This window comes from Musca vetustissima, unplaced genomic scaffold (genome assembly GCF_032173495.1).
Source record: "Musca vetustissima isolate MV318-11 ecotype Yass unplaced genomic scaffold, APGP_CSIRO_Mvet_v1 utg51398, whole genome shotgun sequence".
Lineage (NCBI taxonomy): Eukaryota > Metazoa > Arthropoda > Insecta > Diptera > Muscidae > Musca > Musca vetustissima.
Genome location: NW_026872823.1, coordinates 43,376 through 58,323, shown reverse-complemented (window position 1 = coordinate 58,323; position 14,948 = coordinate 43,376). Strand labels below are relative to the sequence as shown.

Genomic DNA, 14,948 nt, shown 5'->3' with positions numbered 1-14,948 from the left:
TTTCAAAATTATAATTAACTAACCACCATATAATTTTTTATCAAAAACGATTTAGGTTATTTCCTCTGCTAGCCAAGAAGTTACAATTAAAATTGTGGGAGCTCTAAGCTAGTAAATGGGTTAATGTCGTGCTGACCAGTACTTTAGTGAAATTCAGGGGAATCATATAATAATAAAGTTGCATTATACGTAGGAATTTTATATCGCTGTGATGACGATAAGAAATTTTCCAAACTAGAACAACTATTTTGCAGCACACATTAAAAGCGAGGACAAGGGACCTTATAATATTTCTTCTATGGACAAATGATTCAATAAAAAGGATAAATAGGATAGGCAAGCCTTGGATGCCTGGAATAAAATACATTATCCTCGTAGAAACCCCTTCTCTGGATAGTATAAGGATTTATATAGAAAGACGCCGAATCTCCTAAAGACTTTCAAGGCGTTTCAATTAAAAAACCAAACCTTCAAATAGAAAACTTTTAATTAAAGAAAGTTTTGATGGCGTAGCCGAATTCGCAACCAGTCTATAAGAAAATGTATTAAATCACCGCTCGAAGGCAGGATATTTTTGTTAAAAATATATTTTATATTGTGAAGTCGAATTTTTCACTTGTCTAATGTGGCAATCCCCGGCCGTAAGCTGCTAATTTGAAGATCAGGGAACCAGACATACCTCGGCTAAATTACAAAAAAATCGATATGAGCCGCATATTTCAATTTATTCCTATGTTTCTTCGATCTGAGGAAACCAAAACCAAATAATACCCGCTTTTGGTAATCCTTGAAAAAATCTTTCTTTTAAAAATCGTGCTCCTGTTAGTACTTGAAAACATCTTGTTTAAAAAATTCACGCTTCTGGTAGTTCTTTAAAAAATCCATGCTTCTTGTAGTCCCTGATAAATTCTTATATGGGAGCTATGCCTAAACGTGGACCGTTTACCGATGGAGAATTTATTCCGTTCACGAATTATTGGGTTTAAACTACGACAGTCCTTTTGCAATTCGTTTACCACTGCTACTTACGATGGAATGAAAAGTAGGAACAAGGTCTTCGTGTTACTGGCTTATAGCAATTGGGTCGCCGACAAAGAGACCTTGTTGATCTCATATAAATCAAAACGCCGATCAGTGTAAAATATCCTTCGCCAAACCCACAGCCACATTGCTCGCAACTTGGGCGGCTAAAATTAAGCTCCCACTGAACAGAATGGTCGATGGAGAACTGATCAATTACCCCAATATATTGGTTGTAACATTCAACAGCCAGAGAAGTAGAAAAAGGATCCTAAAATCACTGGCCGGTAGCAGTCTTTGTCTTTGTTAATCTATTATGAAACAATAGACCGGTCAGTGTGCTTTACCAATGTAAGTAATATACAGTGGGGGAATATTAAGAGCTGTCTAAATGTCCATCTGAGAACTGAAACAGGGAGCATTTCTCCTCATGACACTAGTTGACCATTTTTACAAGAAGTAAAGGATTATACCCATCGGCACAACCAAATGTTGTCGATGAAGTAGCTATTTGGGTGTTATCGTAGGGAACATCACTGGCATAGTCTTATATTCGTGCTTCCCATCAGGAGAGATTTTCATGATCTAGAGAAAGAAGTCCATCAGGGCTATCAAGCAGGCTTGAATGGGATTCATACAGAATCAGTTGCTATATCCCTGCTATATATCTTTCCCTGCTATATCCACTCACAAGGACCATATTTTTAAGTTGTGGATTATTTAAAGAATAGTTTTCCAAGGTCCGCCTAGGCGCGGATTTTTTAAAGAATACTTCTCCAAGGTCCAACTAGGCATCGATTTTTGAAAGAATAGTTTCGTAGACGTGAATTTGATTTATTGACGATAACTTAGAGTGAATATTTTAAATAAAAATTCAAGTGCGGAAGGACCACAGGAGTATAGATTTTTTAGTCTATTTTTTCAAGGACTATAATCATTGACATATTTTAATATGTCGTTGAATGTAATAAAAAATAATAATTGTGAGCATATGGCTAAACTGCTGACGCCTTTTTCTTGTTCCTACACACAACATTGTCGTCATAAAACCAGTGATGACAGTCCAGTGTCATACTGGCATTACTGGCATGCGATATGGACATTAAACAATAATTTTAAAATTAAACAAATATCGCATTTTTCCTGAAACAAAGTGAAATATATAACACAGGTGTTGTGCTATGTGTGTGTGAGCAATGGGTAATTCCAAAGGCAGTACTGGCTATTACTACTTACCCACTACCCCGCCATATTAATATGACGCCTGTTTTAAAATTTATAGACAAGGACATTAACGTCACTAGAAATGACATATGTATGTAGGCGTCCTATAATAACGTCCTATCGATAACAAATTATTAATTTTCAATTTGAAAGTTAAAAAATCCAGACTGGGTGAATGGAAAAAAATTATCAAATGGTCATTTGAAAAATCAGTCAGAAAATAAAAAAAAAAACCCACGCCTATGTTGGACCCTTGAAAAAACCCACGCCTATGTTGGTTAAAATAGGCCTTGAAAAAATATTCTTTAAAAAACCCACGCCTTAGGTGGACCCTTAAAAAAATATTCTTTAAAAAATCTACTCTTTATCAAAAAAAAAAAAATAACAAAAATTGAACTTCAAAATTTAAAACTGGCTACGTGCCGAACTAATCTCAACAAAAACCACGTTCCTTTTTTAGTTCTAATTTTTTTTCCTCCACATCATATAGTCTAGTCAGTCATTCCGCAGCAGCTAACGTGCAACAACCTTGTTATTAATACAAATGACCATTTAACGCAATGTTTGAATGACTACATAAAAAAGTGTCAGAATTCATTGTTACAAATCTACCAGCACCAGCTAATCTTCTAAAGCCAATGGACTTGTGGCGAAAATACAAACAATACTGCGAAGAATAAAAAAGTGAATTAGCGCATAGCCAAAAAAAAAGTAAAGTAAAACAACAAAAGCCAAATAGCAACAGAAAAATACAACAAAATATTCCGGCAAACTACAACCGGCAAAATCTTCAGAAGGGGGAAAACAACAAACAAACCACCAACCGACTGAACAGAGGAAAACCAAAGTAAGGCCCAGTCAGCCAATCTAGTGCTTTGCCACAACTTTGCATTTTAGTCATTTGAGAAACGTTCAACGAAAGAGGAAACAAAAAACGAAACGAAAAACTGAAAACAATTGCGTTATTCGTGTGAATTTTTTTTCTTTTGAAAACTTGTTGTGAAAATATTTTTCTGAAAAATCCAAGTGGAAACAAAAACCAATATATAATTTTTTCCTGACAAATACAACAATTAGTATTGTTTTTGCTGTCTGTTCAAATCCAAGCAACACCATCACCTCCACCCACCACAACAACAATCGTCCATAACTGAGAAGTTATCGCAAAAAAGAAATCCAACCAAATGCCCTACATAATCATACGTGGTAATTTAGCCTCCTATAGCCATAAATATCCATGGCGTGTTCTAGTATCAGGATTAAAAGGTAAATCAAATCGAATTTAAATAAGTGACATATAATAACACACAAATAATACCACTTAGTTAGCAATTTTGTTTCGTTAATTTTTCCGAATATTTTATTTAAATTGGGCACTATTTTTGTTAAAATGAAAATTATTTTTGGCCTAGCAAATTTTTTGATTTGATTTCACTTTTTGCACGTTCCTTCCACCTTACGCTCATGTTTTGATAATGAAATATATTTTTAATGTGCTAAAGATCGATACATTTTTTGGAACACCGAGAAAAACTTTTTTGAAACACAACAAATTTTTCAATTCTCATAAAAATAATTAAAAAATGAGACGATTCTACTTGAAAAAATACATTAAAATAATAATATTTCAAAAATCTTACATAAATTTTTCCATGAAAATTGTTTAAATGTATTAAAAAAAAAATATTTTTTATGTGAAAAGAGCATGAATTTTAAAACAGATACGAAGAACTATGCCCAAATATACCGAAATGTAATAGATCAAGATCAAAATAGAAATAAAATGTATGGTCTGTTCCAGAACCTGCAAGAATGTACAATTTTTTACTACGATAACAATTTTTCCTTTATGTTATCGGAAAAAAGAGTAAAAATTAGTAGATTCTTGCTGTACGGGAACAGACCAGTATTTAGATGACACTTGTGGGGAAATGAAGGTGTTACGAATAGAATACAGTTTGTGAATAAAAATGTAATTATTATTTGTTACATTATTGTATCAAAATTGTTAATTTTTCAATCAAGGGTAAAATATATTTTTATACCCTCCACCATAGTATGGGGGGTATATTAATTTTTTTTCCGCTTGTTTTGTTGTTCCGACCCTATAAAGTGTATATATTCTTGATTAGCCTACAATTTAATGACGATTTAGCCATGTCCGTCTGTCTCTCTGTTGTAATCACTCTAGCGTCTAAATGAATTGAGATAGATCGCCAAAATTTGCATATAGTTGTCTTTTGTCTGCAGGCACAGAAATTTACGATATTTCGGGGGATTTAAGCGCGTTTTTCAACCGAATTCGCTGAAATTTGGTACAATTTGTTCTTATTGGGTACCAAATTTGTCAACTAAAAATTATAAATGTAAATCTTTTTTTCGGCTAGCCCCTGTATAAGGGTACCCCCAATTTTCGGTATTTTGGAGTTTTTAACCTCTTTTTTCAAACGGATTCGCTGTAGTTTGGTATTTTATAGTCGTATATGGTAACAAATCTACCTACCAAAGATTATTAATATTCGCCCCCTTTTTGAAGTAGTTCCCATATAACCCCCTTTTTTATATTGAAATAGTTATCTTAATTATTCCCGTTTTCGGTTTGGTTCTAAAACTTCTTTGTAATCTTGAACGTAAGATACGATAATGAAATATATATATGATATATAGCCCGCATTAGGCCTATCCCCCATATAATGATACCTACCGATTTTCGGTATTTTTAATATTTAGCGTAAAGAAATGTATTCTGATGCAAAAATGTTAGTTTCAATATAGAGATATCTCAGTCCTCAATTAGGCATAGCACCTCATATAATGATAACTACGAATGTTCTGTAATTCCTACACGATGTAATTAACACTGGTTCCGTTTAAGGTATAGCCTCCAGGGACGTCTCATACATTGGATACTTATATTGAAATATATATATTTTGACCATTTGTGGGGGAGGTACCAGAAGGAGTGGACCAATGGGTCCCATCTTCGGACTTAATATAGACTTCGTAAGGCTAATGGGCTGTGTAAAGTTTTTTTCAAAACCGGACATTCCATTCGCCTGATATTGGATTTATAAATATTGAAAATTTTGATCCTCTGTGGGGAGGTACCAGAAGGAGTGGACCAATGGAAAGGAGTGGACTATTTTCCTAATTAATTTAGGTTTGGTCAATATAATAGGTTGTACAAAGTTTCGTTAAAATCGGATAGTCCGTTTGCATGTTATTATAAAATTATTTTTAGAATAATTTTGACCATTTTGTGGGGGAGGTACAAGAAGGAGTGGAGTTAAACTAAGTTTGGAAGAAATATTAAGATGCGCTAAGTTATCGTGCGCACCAACCAGACAGACGGACAACGGACGGACTGACATTTGTAAATCGACTCCAAATTTTCTGAAACGGATTTGGTCGAAAGAAACATGGGGTCTAAAAAAAACAATATTTCGATGAGGCATATTTTCACCGTATCAAAGTGTAAAAAAATCCTTGAGAGGATTTTTTAAGTTATCCTTGAAAAAAATATTTTACTATATTCCTCAAATCAATTCCTTTTTGAAAAATTTTTTTCTTTAAAACAATACTTTAAATCCCTTCTCATAAAACCAAGAGAAATGTTAATCCTCTGGCCGAATCATCTTGATAGAATATTATTTAAAAATTGTTTTCCAAAAACGGATTTTTAAATAATCCTCAACTTCTTATGCTTTAAAAATGAGCCGATTTCTTATAATAATTGAAAAAAAAAATTTTTTTCAAAAAAATCCTCAAATCAAATATTTTTTTTGAAAAAAAAATATTTTATCAATCCTCGATGGTACTTGGAAAACAATATTGTATTAATAACCGCTTATAACTCGATGACCCTGGAAAGAAATTGTTTAAAAAATCCACGGTTATAGCTCAGATGGTCCTTGAAAAAAAATAATTTTTATAAATTCAAGCTTATAGCTTAAACGGTTCTTTCAAAAATCTACGCTAATATGGTATGTGAAAAAAAATATTTCAAAAAGTGTTGGCGGTTTATTTGGGATACCATTTGTATTTTGTTTTTGCAAAATAGTCAGGCTGAATCCCAGTTTGTTGTTTTTATAAAAAACAACTATTTATTAGTGGGGAATGTATGGCATTGTTTGCTGAGAGGTAAGGCAGGGAAGACTATAGTTTCGGATCACGCCACTGATCCTCATCAGTTCCCTTAGTTTTTTGTTGGGATATTCTCCCCAGAAGCTATTGCTTCTATACAAAAAACCGTTCATACCCAAATGTCTCTTGTAACAAAGCGAAGTACTTAGCTGACCAGCGACATAAACTGTATGAGAATTTCCCTGGAGGCTCACTTCGAGGTTAACAAGTCATTTACAAACAATTCCATACCTTTCCCACTGTTGTGTGTTGTCACATCGCGACAAATGCACACAACGATTTTGTGGGTGTTGCTAGTATACAGCAACAAACCAAACAGTTTAACCGTACCTGCGTCTACAACTTCAGTAGTGTTGGCGGTTTATTTGGGATACCATTTGTATTTTGTTTTTGCAAAATAGTCAGGCTGAATCCCAGTTTGTTGTTTTTATAAAAAACAACTATTTATTAGTATTTCAAAAATCTAAGGCAAGTTCGGCTAATTTTCTTTTTTTAATTCCACATATTGAAAAAAATCTTTAACAAATTTACGCTTGTTGCGGTCTCCGAAAAAATATTATTTACTAAATCCACGCCTGTAATGGTTCCTAAAAACAACGTCCAAGCTCCATTGCGCTTGAATAAATATTTCTTAAAAATGAACGTCTTCAGAGTTTTTGAATGTTAATTAATTCTACGTCTGTAACTGACCTTGCCTTTTTGTAATTTCAATACAAAACAAATATTTTTTTTAAATCCCGCATCTGTAATGGCGCTTGAAATAAAATCTAAAACAAATGCACGCTTTATTAAAAAAATATTTCTTCAAGGACCGACCCCTACAGGCGTGGATTTTTTAATGATGATTGCAGATATAGAATTTTGTTTCACGGTCCACGAAAAAATATTCTTTAAAATCCACGCCTGTAATAATAATTAACAAAATTCCACGTCTATAATAGTCCTTGAAGAACTATTTTTTTTAATCCAAGTCTGTGTTAATTTATTCATTGAAAATTCATAATCTCCCCCTATTCCTTAAAAACATTCTTTAAAAATCCCCATCGGAGCACTCTTTTTCATTTTCAGTACTACTATTAAACAACAAATATTACAAAATCTCTAAACTACTGGTATTCATTTCAAAATTGGATTTATGAAGGAAAACCACAAATCGAATTTGCAAACATTGAGAAAATTTTCCTTTGTCAATTAAAAATGTAAATATTTGTAAAAAAAATGAAACATAGTAAATATTTACAATATAATGCGTCACCATTGCCTTGCAACAACAACAGCACCACACCACAAACACCATTCACAAAAGTTTATTGACATATTTGTTGTTGCTGTTTTTGTGTCTGTAGCACACATTTTACGCTGCTCAATATAGACACAAACAAAAAACTTGAACCACTGTCAACTTTATATATTTTTGTTTTCACTATTGTGTACCTCCCCCCTGTCCCCACATTCCAATCGCATGTATTAGTAGTAGTAGTAGTAGTAGTCGATTTGGCTTTAGAACTTTATTTTTTCACAATCTTGATATCATCTCTTGCCGGTCAATTGTGCTATGACACATAATACTATAACTGCTATTTCGCGAGATATGGCGGAGAAGAGAGAGAGAATGTTGTGCTGAGAGCGATTTAGTCGTTTGTTGACAGTGGGCTGAATGACTGAAAAATATATACATGAAGAAAATGTTTTTATGGAAAAAATATACTTTAAAAAATTCAATTCTGTAATTATATTCTTCTACTCAGTATTTCATGAGGTCATTCAATTGTATTTGATGTTTTCAGAAAATAGTTGACAGTAGTCCCTACAGTTGTAAGATAATTTTTGTTGTAATGTAATACACACTGATTATTTTTTATTAACTCGGTGTGTCCGGTATCTCGAAGATTGCAACCCGCTTTGTTTGCGTCCACCCATATTGCTCCTGAAGCCTGGACAATGGGCTGGTCCCGCTACTGAAGCCAGACAAGGATGCCAGCAAACGTGAATCATACAGTTCGAGTTTAGTTTTGTCACCAGTATCGAAGACTCTTGAGAACAAGCAGTATCTGCTTAATTGCTTCAGGGTTAAACCATATAGTGGATAAAACTCCATCTTAAATAGTTCTTCAATATGAAGTAGAAAACTTCGGACGAGGTCCTCAATAGGGAAGCGCACCTCTGAATTACTTTTCACGGATTAGAAGACTGTGAAGAGGTATTCTCTAAATTAAAATACATACGAAAAGGTTCTCCGCGATGTCGGTATTCGAGGAAGAGGGGTGAGAAGCAGTTCAGCAGCTGCGGCTCTACAGTGATGCAAATTATTCTGCAAACAATAGGCTGCTGTCTGCATATTGTTTTAATGGCGGGAGACGGATCAAAAGGAACTCCGTCTCCGCGATGGAGTCACTGTCCCGTCCAATGAATCGGCTGCAGTAGATAACCGCTCTCCGGTACATCTTCTAGGCAGCGATCTCCTTGACGTTGACTTGTCTGCCTGTCTCTTGGATATAATAGACTTTTGACGATGTCCTCAACAGAGTAGAAGGCTTCTGATAAAGTTCACGATAGAGTAGACGAATTCTGACGAAGTCCTCTATAACATAGAAAACACTGAAAATGTTTCCTCGAGAATATAAGCCTTCTGAAGAGGTTCCTCTTGATCAAAAGGAACTCCTTCTCCGCGATGGAGTCACTATCCCGTCCGATGAATCGGCTGCAGTAGTTAACCGGTCTCCGGTACATCTTCTTGGCAGCGATCACATTGACGTTGACTTGTCTGCCTGTCTCTTGGATATAATAGACTTTTGACGATGTCCTCAAAAGAGTAGAAGGCTTCTGATAAAGTTCACGATAGAGTAGACGACTGACGAAGTCCTCTATAACATAGAAAACACTGAAAATGTTTCCCAGAGAATATAAGCCTTCTAAAGAGGTCCTCTCTAGAACAGAAAACAACCAATGCGACGACCCATCGCAGCTATAATTCCGAATTCCACCTCTATTTCTACATCTAATATCAAGTTTATTACCATTTAGTACTCTTCATACACATAAGCACTAAATTCCGACATTTCTTTCTTATTTCCATTATACAGATTCAAAAGTGATCAGATTTCCAATTCCACATTTAGTTCCATTCAGTACTTTTCAAACATATAAGTACACATTTTCAATACTACCTTCCCTTTGGTACTTCTTTTTAACACTCCGTCCCACATTCCAAATTTTAGGTTTCCAGCTCTCCCCGTTACACACATCCAAATTGTTCCAAATTTAGTGCATTTTGTACTATTCGTAAACATATATTCGAATTTCCAAAGCTGTCAACAAAAGCTCAAACCTACACTTCAACAGTAATCTAAATTCCAAATCTCTGGATTCCAGCTTTATCCATTCACCCAAATCCATATTGTACAAAATTTAGTTCTTTTCGTACTCATAAGAAGTACGAATTTCCAAAACTACTTCAATCATGTTTTTAAATAGTTAATGTAAGTTAAAATTTAAGAAATCTAGCTTTGGAAAATTATACTTACGTAGACGTCGCCTAAATTCTACACTCCAACAGTCCTTTTAAACATAAATTTCAGAATTCCACCCCTATCCGTTCACATAGATCCTATTTGTACCATATTTAGTACTTTTCGAACTTATAAGTTCGAATTTCCAAAACTACCTAAATCCTGTAATCTGTAACTGTAATTTTAATTCCAAATTTAATTTTTCCATCTTTATCCGTTCACTCAAATCTAAATTGTTCCAAATTTAGTACCATTTTAGTACACATAATTACGAATTTCATTTTTCATTTATTTCATAACTAACAATGTTGTAATATACAAAAAAAAAATTAAAAAAAAAATTATATATAATTATAAAAATTTTAATGCAATTTCCCTACAACATTGGTTCCCCACGAAGTAAAATTAACAAAATAATATTTAAAAAAAAGTACCAACTATTTTATGAGAGCACTACTAAAAGAGCAGAGTCTAACCAATCACATTTGGTTCAGCGCAAATTCAGTATATCTGTTAATAAATATTAATAATATAATATAAAATAAATAAATTTCAAAACTACCATCAAATTTCAGGATCACAGCTAGCACTATCCGTTCACTCAAATCCAAATTGTAGCATATTTTGTACCATTAATCATTTTTCGTGCCGAATGCTAAGAATCAATTCTATTCTCCAAAAGTAATTTAAGTGCCAAATTTCAGGATTTCAGTCAACGATTTTTAAATCCCTTCGCAATATTTGATACATCTACATATTTCAATTTTTTTCGAATTTATTTTTGACTATATACAAACTCATAAATATTTTTTCTTTTGTCCCACTGTACCCCCATAGCATGACACAATAACTTGACTCGCTTTTTAGCCAGTAGAATCTATTTTGTGCTCATTCTCTACTACGTTTTGGGATACCATTGAACATTTTATCGTTAAACGTTGCCTAGCAAACACCACGGAACCAAAAAACACAAAAAGAAAATCTTAGTTTTGTGAATAACACCAGTTACGGGTATTTATTCTATTGTTTTTATTTGGTTCTATTTATATAACCTTAGAAAAAAGAAAACAATCTAAAACTGCAATTTTTTGTTCTATTTTTTTTTTTTTTTTTTTTTGCACAACAACACTTGAAATCAAGTCACATTTTTGTTGTTGATTTATTATTAAGTGATAATAGTAATAACTTTCGTTTTTCGTTACAATTTCAGCCTCAGATATTGAACAGCTGAATAAATTTTCATGTGGTGGTCTAGTGGATGAGACAACAATTGTTTATTTAGTACATCCTTGTCACATTCTATCCGCGCTAGAGGTAAGGCGGTAATCATGTGAATTTTTTTTGTATATAGACACAATTCATTTGCATTGAAATAGTAATTTCATTTTTTTTTCAACTATTAACAGATTTTGGAAGAAAAAACTTTGATTTTATAATGAAACGTAATTTTGGGATAATATGGGAGAAAAGAAAGGTTGAAACTATTGGAGAAATGTTATCAGAAACAGAAACAAATATTTAGAGATTTCGAAATATGATTCAACATGTTGGCAGAATTATATGTAGATATGTGAAGATGTGATTAGCAGTACGTCACAGTTTTGCAGAAGAAAAGAGTGGGAAGAGATTGAAGGATTTAAATCAAGTGCATTTAAAATATTAGTTAGTGGGATATTAGAGTTTGTTACATACCAAAGGACAACCCAACCAAAATTATACATAATGATATACCCTCCATGGTCATTTAAAGTGGGAAACACATACGAGGATTAAGGCCTGGCATGATAAGTTGGCTTTGTATGAAATGTCAATTTAGAAAGACATATCAGAGTCAAAATTGATTTTGAACGCCGTTATATCCTCTATAGTATAGAAGACCTCTTTAGAGGTCCTTTATGGTATAGAAGACCTCTTAAGAGGTCCTATATGGTATAGAGACCTCTTAAGAGGTCCTCTATTGTATAAAAGATCTGTTAAGAGGTCCTCTATTGTATAGAAGACCTCTTAAGAGGTCCTCTATTGTATAGAAGACCTCTTAAGAGGTCCTCTATTGTATAGAATACTTCTTAAGAGGTCCTCTATTATATAGATGACCTCTTAAGAAGTATTCTATTATATAGATGACCTCTTAAGAGGTCCTCTATTGTACAGAAGACCTCTTGAGACGTCCTCTATTGTATAGAAGACCTCTTGAGAGGTCCTTTATAGTATAGAAAAATTCTGAAGAGGTCTTCTATGGTTTAGAAGACCTCCCCTGGGCCCCTATAGTCCATAAAACCTCTGAAGTGGTCCTCTACAGTATAGGAAACCTATGAAGAGGTCCTTTATAGTCTGAAGAGGTCCCCTATAGCATAAAAAACTCTGAAGGGGTCCTTTTTAGTTTACAAGACCTCTGAAATGGTCCTATATAGTCGTTAAAACCTATAAAGAGGCCATCTAAAGCCTAGAAGACCTATGAGAGGTCAGACTCCCCAGGAGGTCATCTATAGAATATCTCTGATGAGGGCCATTATAGCAAAAAAATATCTGAATAGGTATATTTGACCTCTGAAGACATCAGAGGCCCTCTAAATAGATCTACTATAGAAGAGAACACTATTGAAGAAGTTATCTAAAGAATAAAAGACTTCTGAAGAGTTCCCATATAGAATGGAAGAATGCCAAAGATGTCTTATAAAGTCTGCAAAGATGTCCTCCGGAGAGATCCTCTATGTTTTACAAGCTTGCTGAATTGATTTTTTAAAATCTACTTAGTAAATCCTTTAGCTGAATAGCACCAAAAGAGTTTCATTAGTTATTACTTAATACATTTTTTTCATTTTTTAGTAGCTGAATTAACAAAATTGTTTGTTGAATTCGAGTATTAGGAGCTGAATAGGTCAAAAAGTGTTTCCAAATTATAACTAGATACAATTTTATTTGTGAAACATTGCTAAATGAATTTTATAGTAGCTGAATTTACAAAATTGTTAGCTGAATTCGAGTATTAGGAGCTGAATAGCCCCAAACTGATTCCTAATGTTATTGTTAGGTGAAATTTTATTTCTAAAACCTAGCTAAATTAATTTTTTAATAGCTGAATTGACAAAATTGTTAGCTGAATTTATATTTTACTTGCTGAAAATCTCAAAACGTGTCTAAAAATGTATTATTATATGAAATTTTGTTTTTAAAAACTTTCTGAACCTTGTTAAATTATTTTTTAGTAGCCAATTTGACAACATTGTTGCTGAATTCATATATTATTAGCTGAATAACCGCAAACTGATTCCCAATGTTATTATTAGGTGAAATTTTATTTTTAAAACCTTGATTAATTGTTGTTTTAGTTGCTGAATTGACAAAATTGTTAGCTGAATTCATATTTTGGTTGCTGAATGGCTCCAATTGTATCTACAAAGTTATTATTCAATAAAATTTTGTTTTTAAAAGCTTTCTGAATTGATTTTTTGAAGCTAAATTCACAAATTCGTTAGCTGAAATCGATTATTTGTTGCTGAATAGATCTAAACAATTCTCAGAATATAATATTTTATTTTAAAAACATTGCTGAATTGATTTTTAGTAGGTGAATATAAAATTTTAGCTGAATTGGAGTAAAAGTCTTATGGCGGTATCCTCTATAGCATAGAGACCTCTGAAAATATTTTCTTGAAAATAGAAGACTTGTGAAAATGTCCACTCTAGGAGAAATGTCCTTCGAAGTGACGCTTTTTCAAATATAAGACCTACGAAGATGTTCTCTAAAGTGTAGAATGTCTGTTAAAAGGTTTTCTTTGGTGTAAGAGTCCTTTAAAGAGGTCCTCTTTAGTATGGAAGACCTTTAAAAAGGTCATCTTTAGTATGGAAGACCTCTGAAGAGGTTTTCTATAGAATAGCAAACCTTCATAGGTATAGGATTCCTCGTAGGATGTCTTACATTTTTAATTCAATTATTTTCCTCCTATTAAAATAACTTTTCCATATTTCCATCCCGTTTCAGATTTTAGGTTTTCGCGTCGTTGCCTCCTCATCGACAGCCGTTAAGCAGGATTACAATGAGTATATGTGGACCATGCGTAAAGAGTTTGCTGAACCAGAACCATTAGAAACCGAATCTGTTGTAAGAGAAAATCTATCAAATATTGGCAGAGAAGCGGCCAGTTTAGGCAATTATCATAAAGTGCATTCGCCCGAATAAATCGTTTGATCGTTCGTTCAGAATTTCTTCGTTTCAACTGTGTTAGTAGAAAACAAAAAAAATCAATATTTGAAGAATTCCCCGCCTTTTCCTAACCCCCATTTATTAACAAATCAAACTATTAGACTACAAAGCCAAGTTTTTTTTAAGTAAACAGAAAAAAGAAAAAACAAACAACAACTACAAATCTCTTGAGAAATTTACACTTCGGTACGAAAAGAAAAACAGAAACGAATTAGAAAAACACGGCTTTAAGGCTCGTATAAGAAAGAGACAAAAAAGAAAAACACAAAACTTTAGAACTAAACTTGAAATGGAATCTGATCCAACAATTAACACACCTACAAATCCTTTACCAGAATCTGCATCATCCAATTCGGTCTCAAATCAATGTGTTGTACCCCCTCCGGTTGTTGCGGCTCCACCCCAACCGGCCAGTGTTGTTACCATACCCGTACCCGTGGTTAATAACGAAGGCACCTATGCTTATGTAACTGTCAAAGGTTCACTGCATGATCGTTCGTGTCAAGTATTTGGTCTTAACGATACTGAATTACAGGCTCTGTCGAAACGTTTTGAGAATGGCATTAAACCCGTGGTCAATGGTGTTATGATTGCTTGCCCACCCATGATTATGATGAACACCTTGGCCCAGCTAAGCTATAAAGTTGTGTGCAGTTCGGGTGAAGCTGAAATTTGCTGGACCATGCAACGTGAAATTTAAACAAAAAACATAAATTCCACAACTACTACTTATTCATTCAACTGAACAACATTCTATTTTCATTTTCTCCTAAGAAAAAACAAACGAACATAACCTAAAAAATAAAACATAACCTAAAAAAACATTTTTTCCATAATACTTAAAAAAG

At 33.5% G+C, this 14,948-nt stretch overlaps 2 protein-coding genes across 2 annotated transcripts; both read left to right on the top strand.

The window, feature by feature from the left end:
* Nucleotides 1–3,411: 3,411 nt before the first annotated feature.
* Nucleotides 3,412–14,076, top strand: LOC133338774 (uncharacterized). The gene is made up of 3 exons (XM_061546882.1): nt 3,412–3,510; nt 11,107–11,210; nt 13,879–14,076. Exons 1-3 carry the CDS (start codon nt 3,429–3,431, stop codon nt 14,074–14,076), a joined length of 384 nt encoding a protein of 127 aa, XP_061402866.1. The 5' UTR covers nt 3,412–3,428.
* A 313-nt stretch (nt 14,077–14,389) lies between these two features.
* LOC133338784 (uncharacterized) lies at nt 14,390–14,802 on the top strand. Its single transcript, XM_061546894.1, has one exon. The coding sequence runs from the start codon at nt 14,390–14,392 to the stop codon at nt 14,798–14,800; it is 411 nt and encodes a 136-aa protein (XP_061402878.1). The 3' UTR covers nt 14,801–14,802.
* Nucleotides 14,803–14,948: the final 146 nt, after the last annotated feature.

What these genes read in the sequence shown, in the direction of transcription:
- LOC133338774 (XM_061546882.1), top strand. Translation starts at nt 3,429, where the DNA reads ATGCCCTACATAATCATACGTGGTAATTTAGCCTCCTATAGCCATAAA. An exon ending in TCTAGTATCAGGATTAAAAG is followed by an intron (nt 3,511 to 11,106) that starts GTAAATCAAATC and finishes TTACAATTTCAG; the next exon opens with CCTCAGATATTGAACAGCTG. An exon ending in ACATTCTATCCGCGCTAGAG is followed by an intron (nt 11,211 to 13,878) that starts GTAAGGCGGTAA and finishes ATCCCGTTTCAG; the next exon opens with ATTTTAGGTTTTCGCGTCGT.
- LOC133338784 (XM_061546894.1), top strand. Translation starts at nt 14,390, where the DNA reads ATGGAATCTGATCCAACAATTAACACACCTACAAATCCTTTACCAGAA.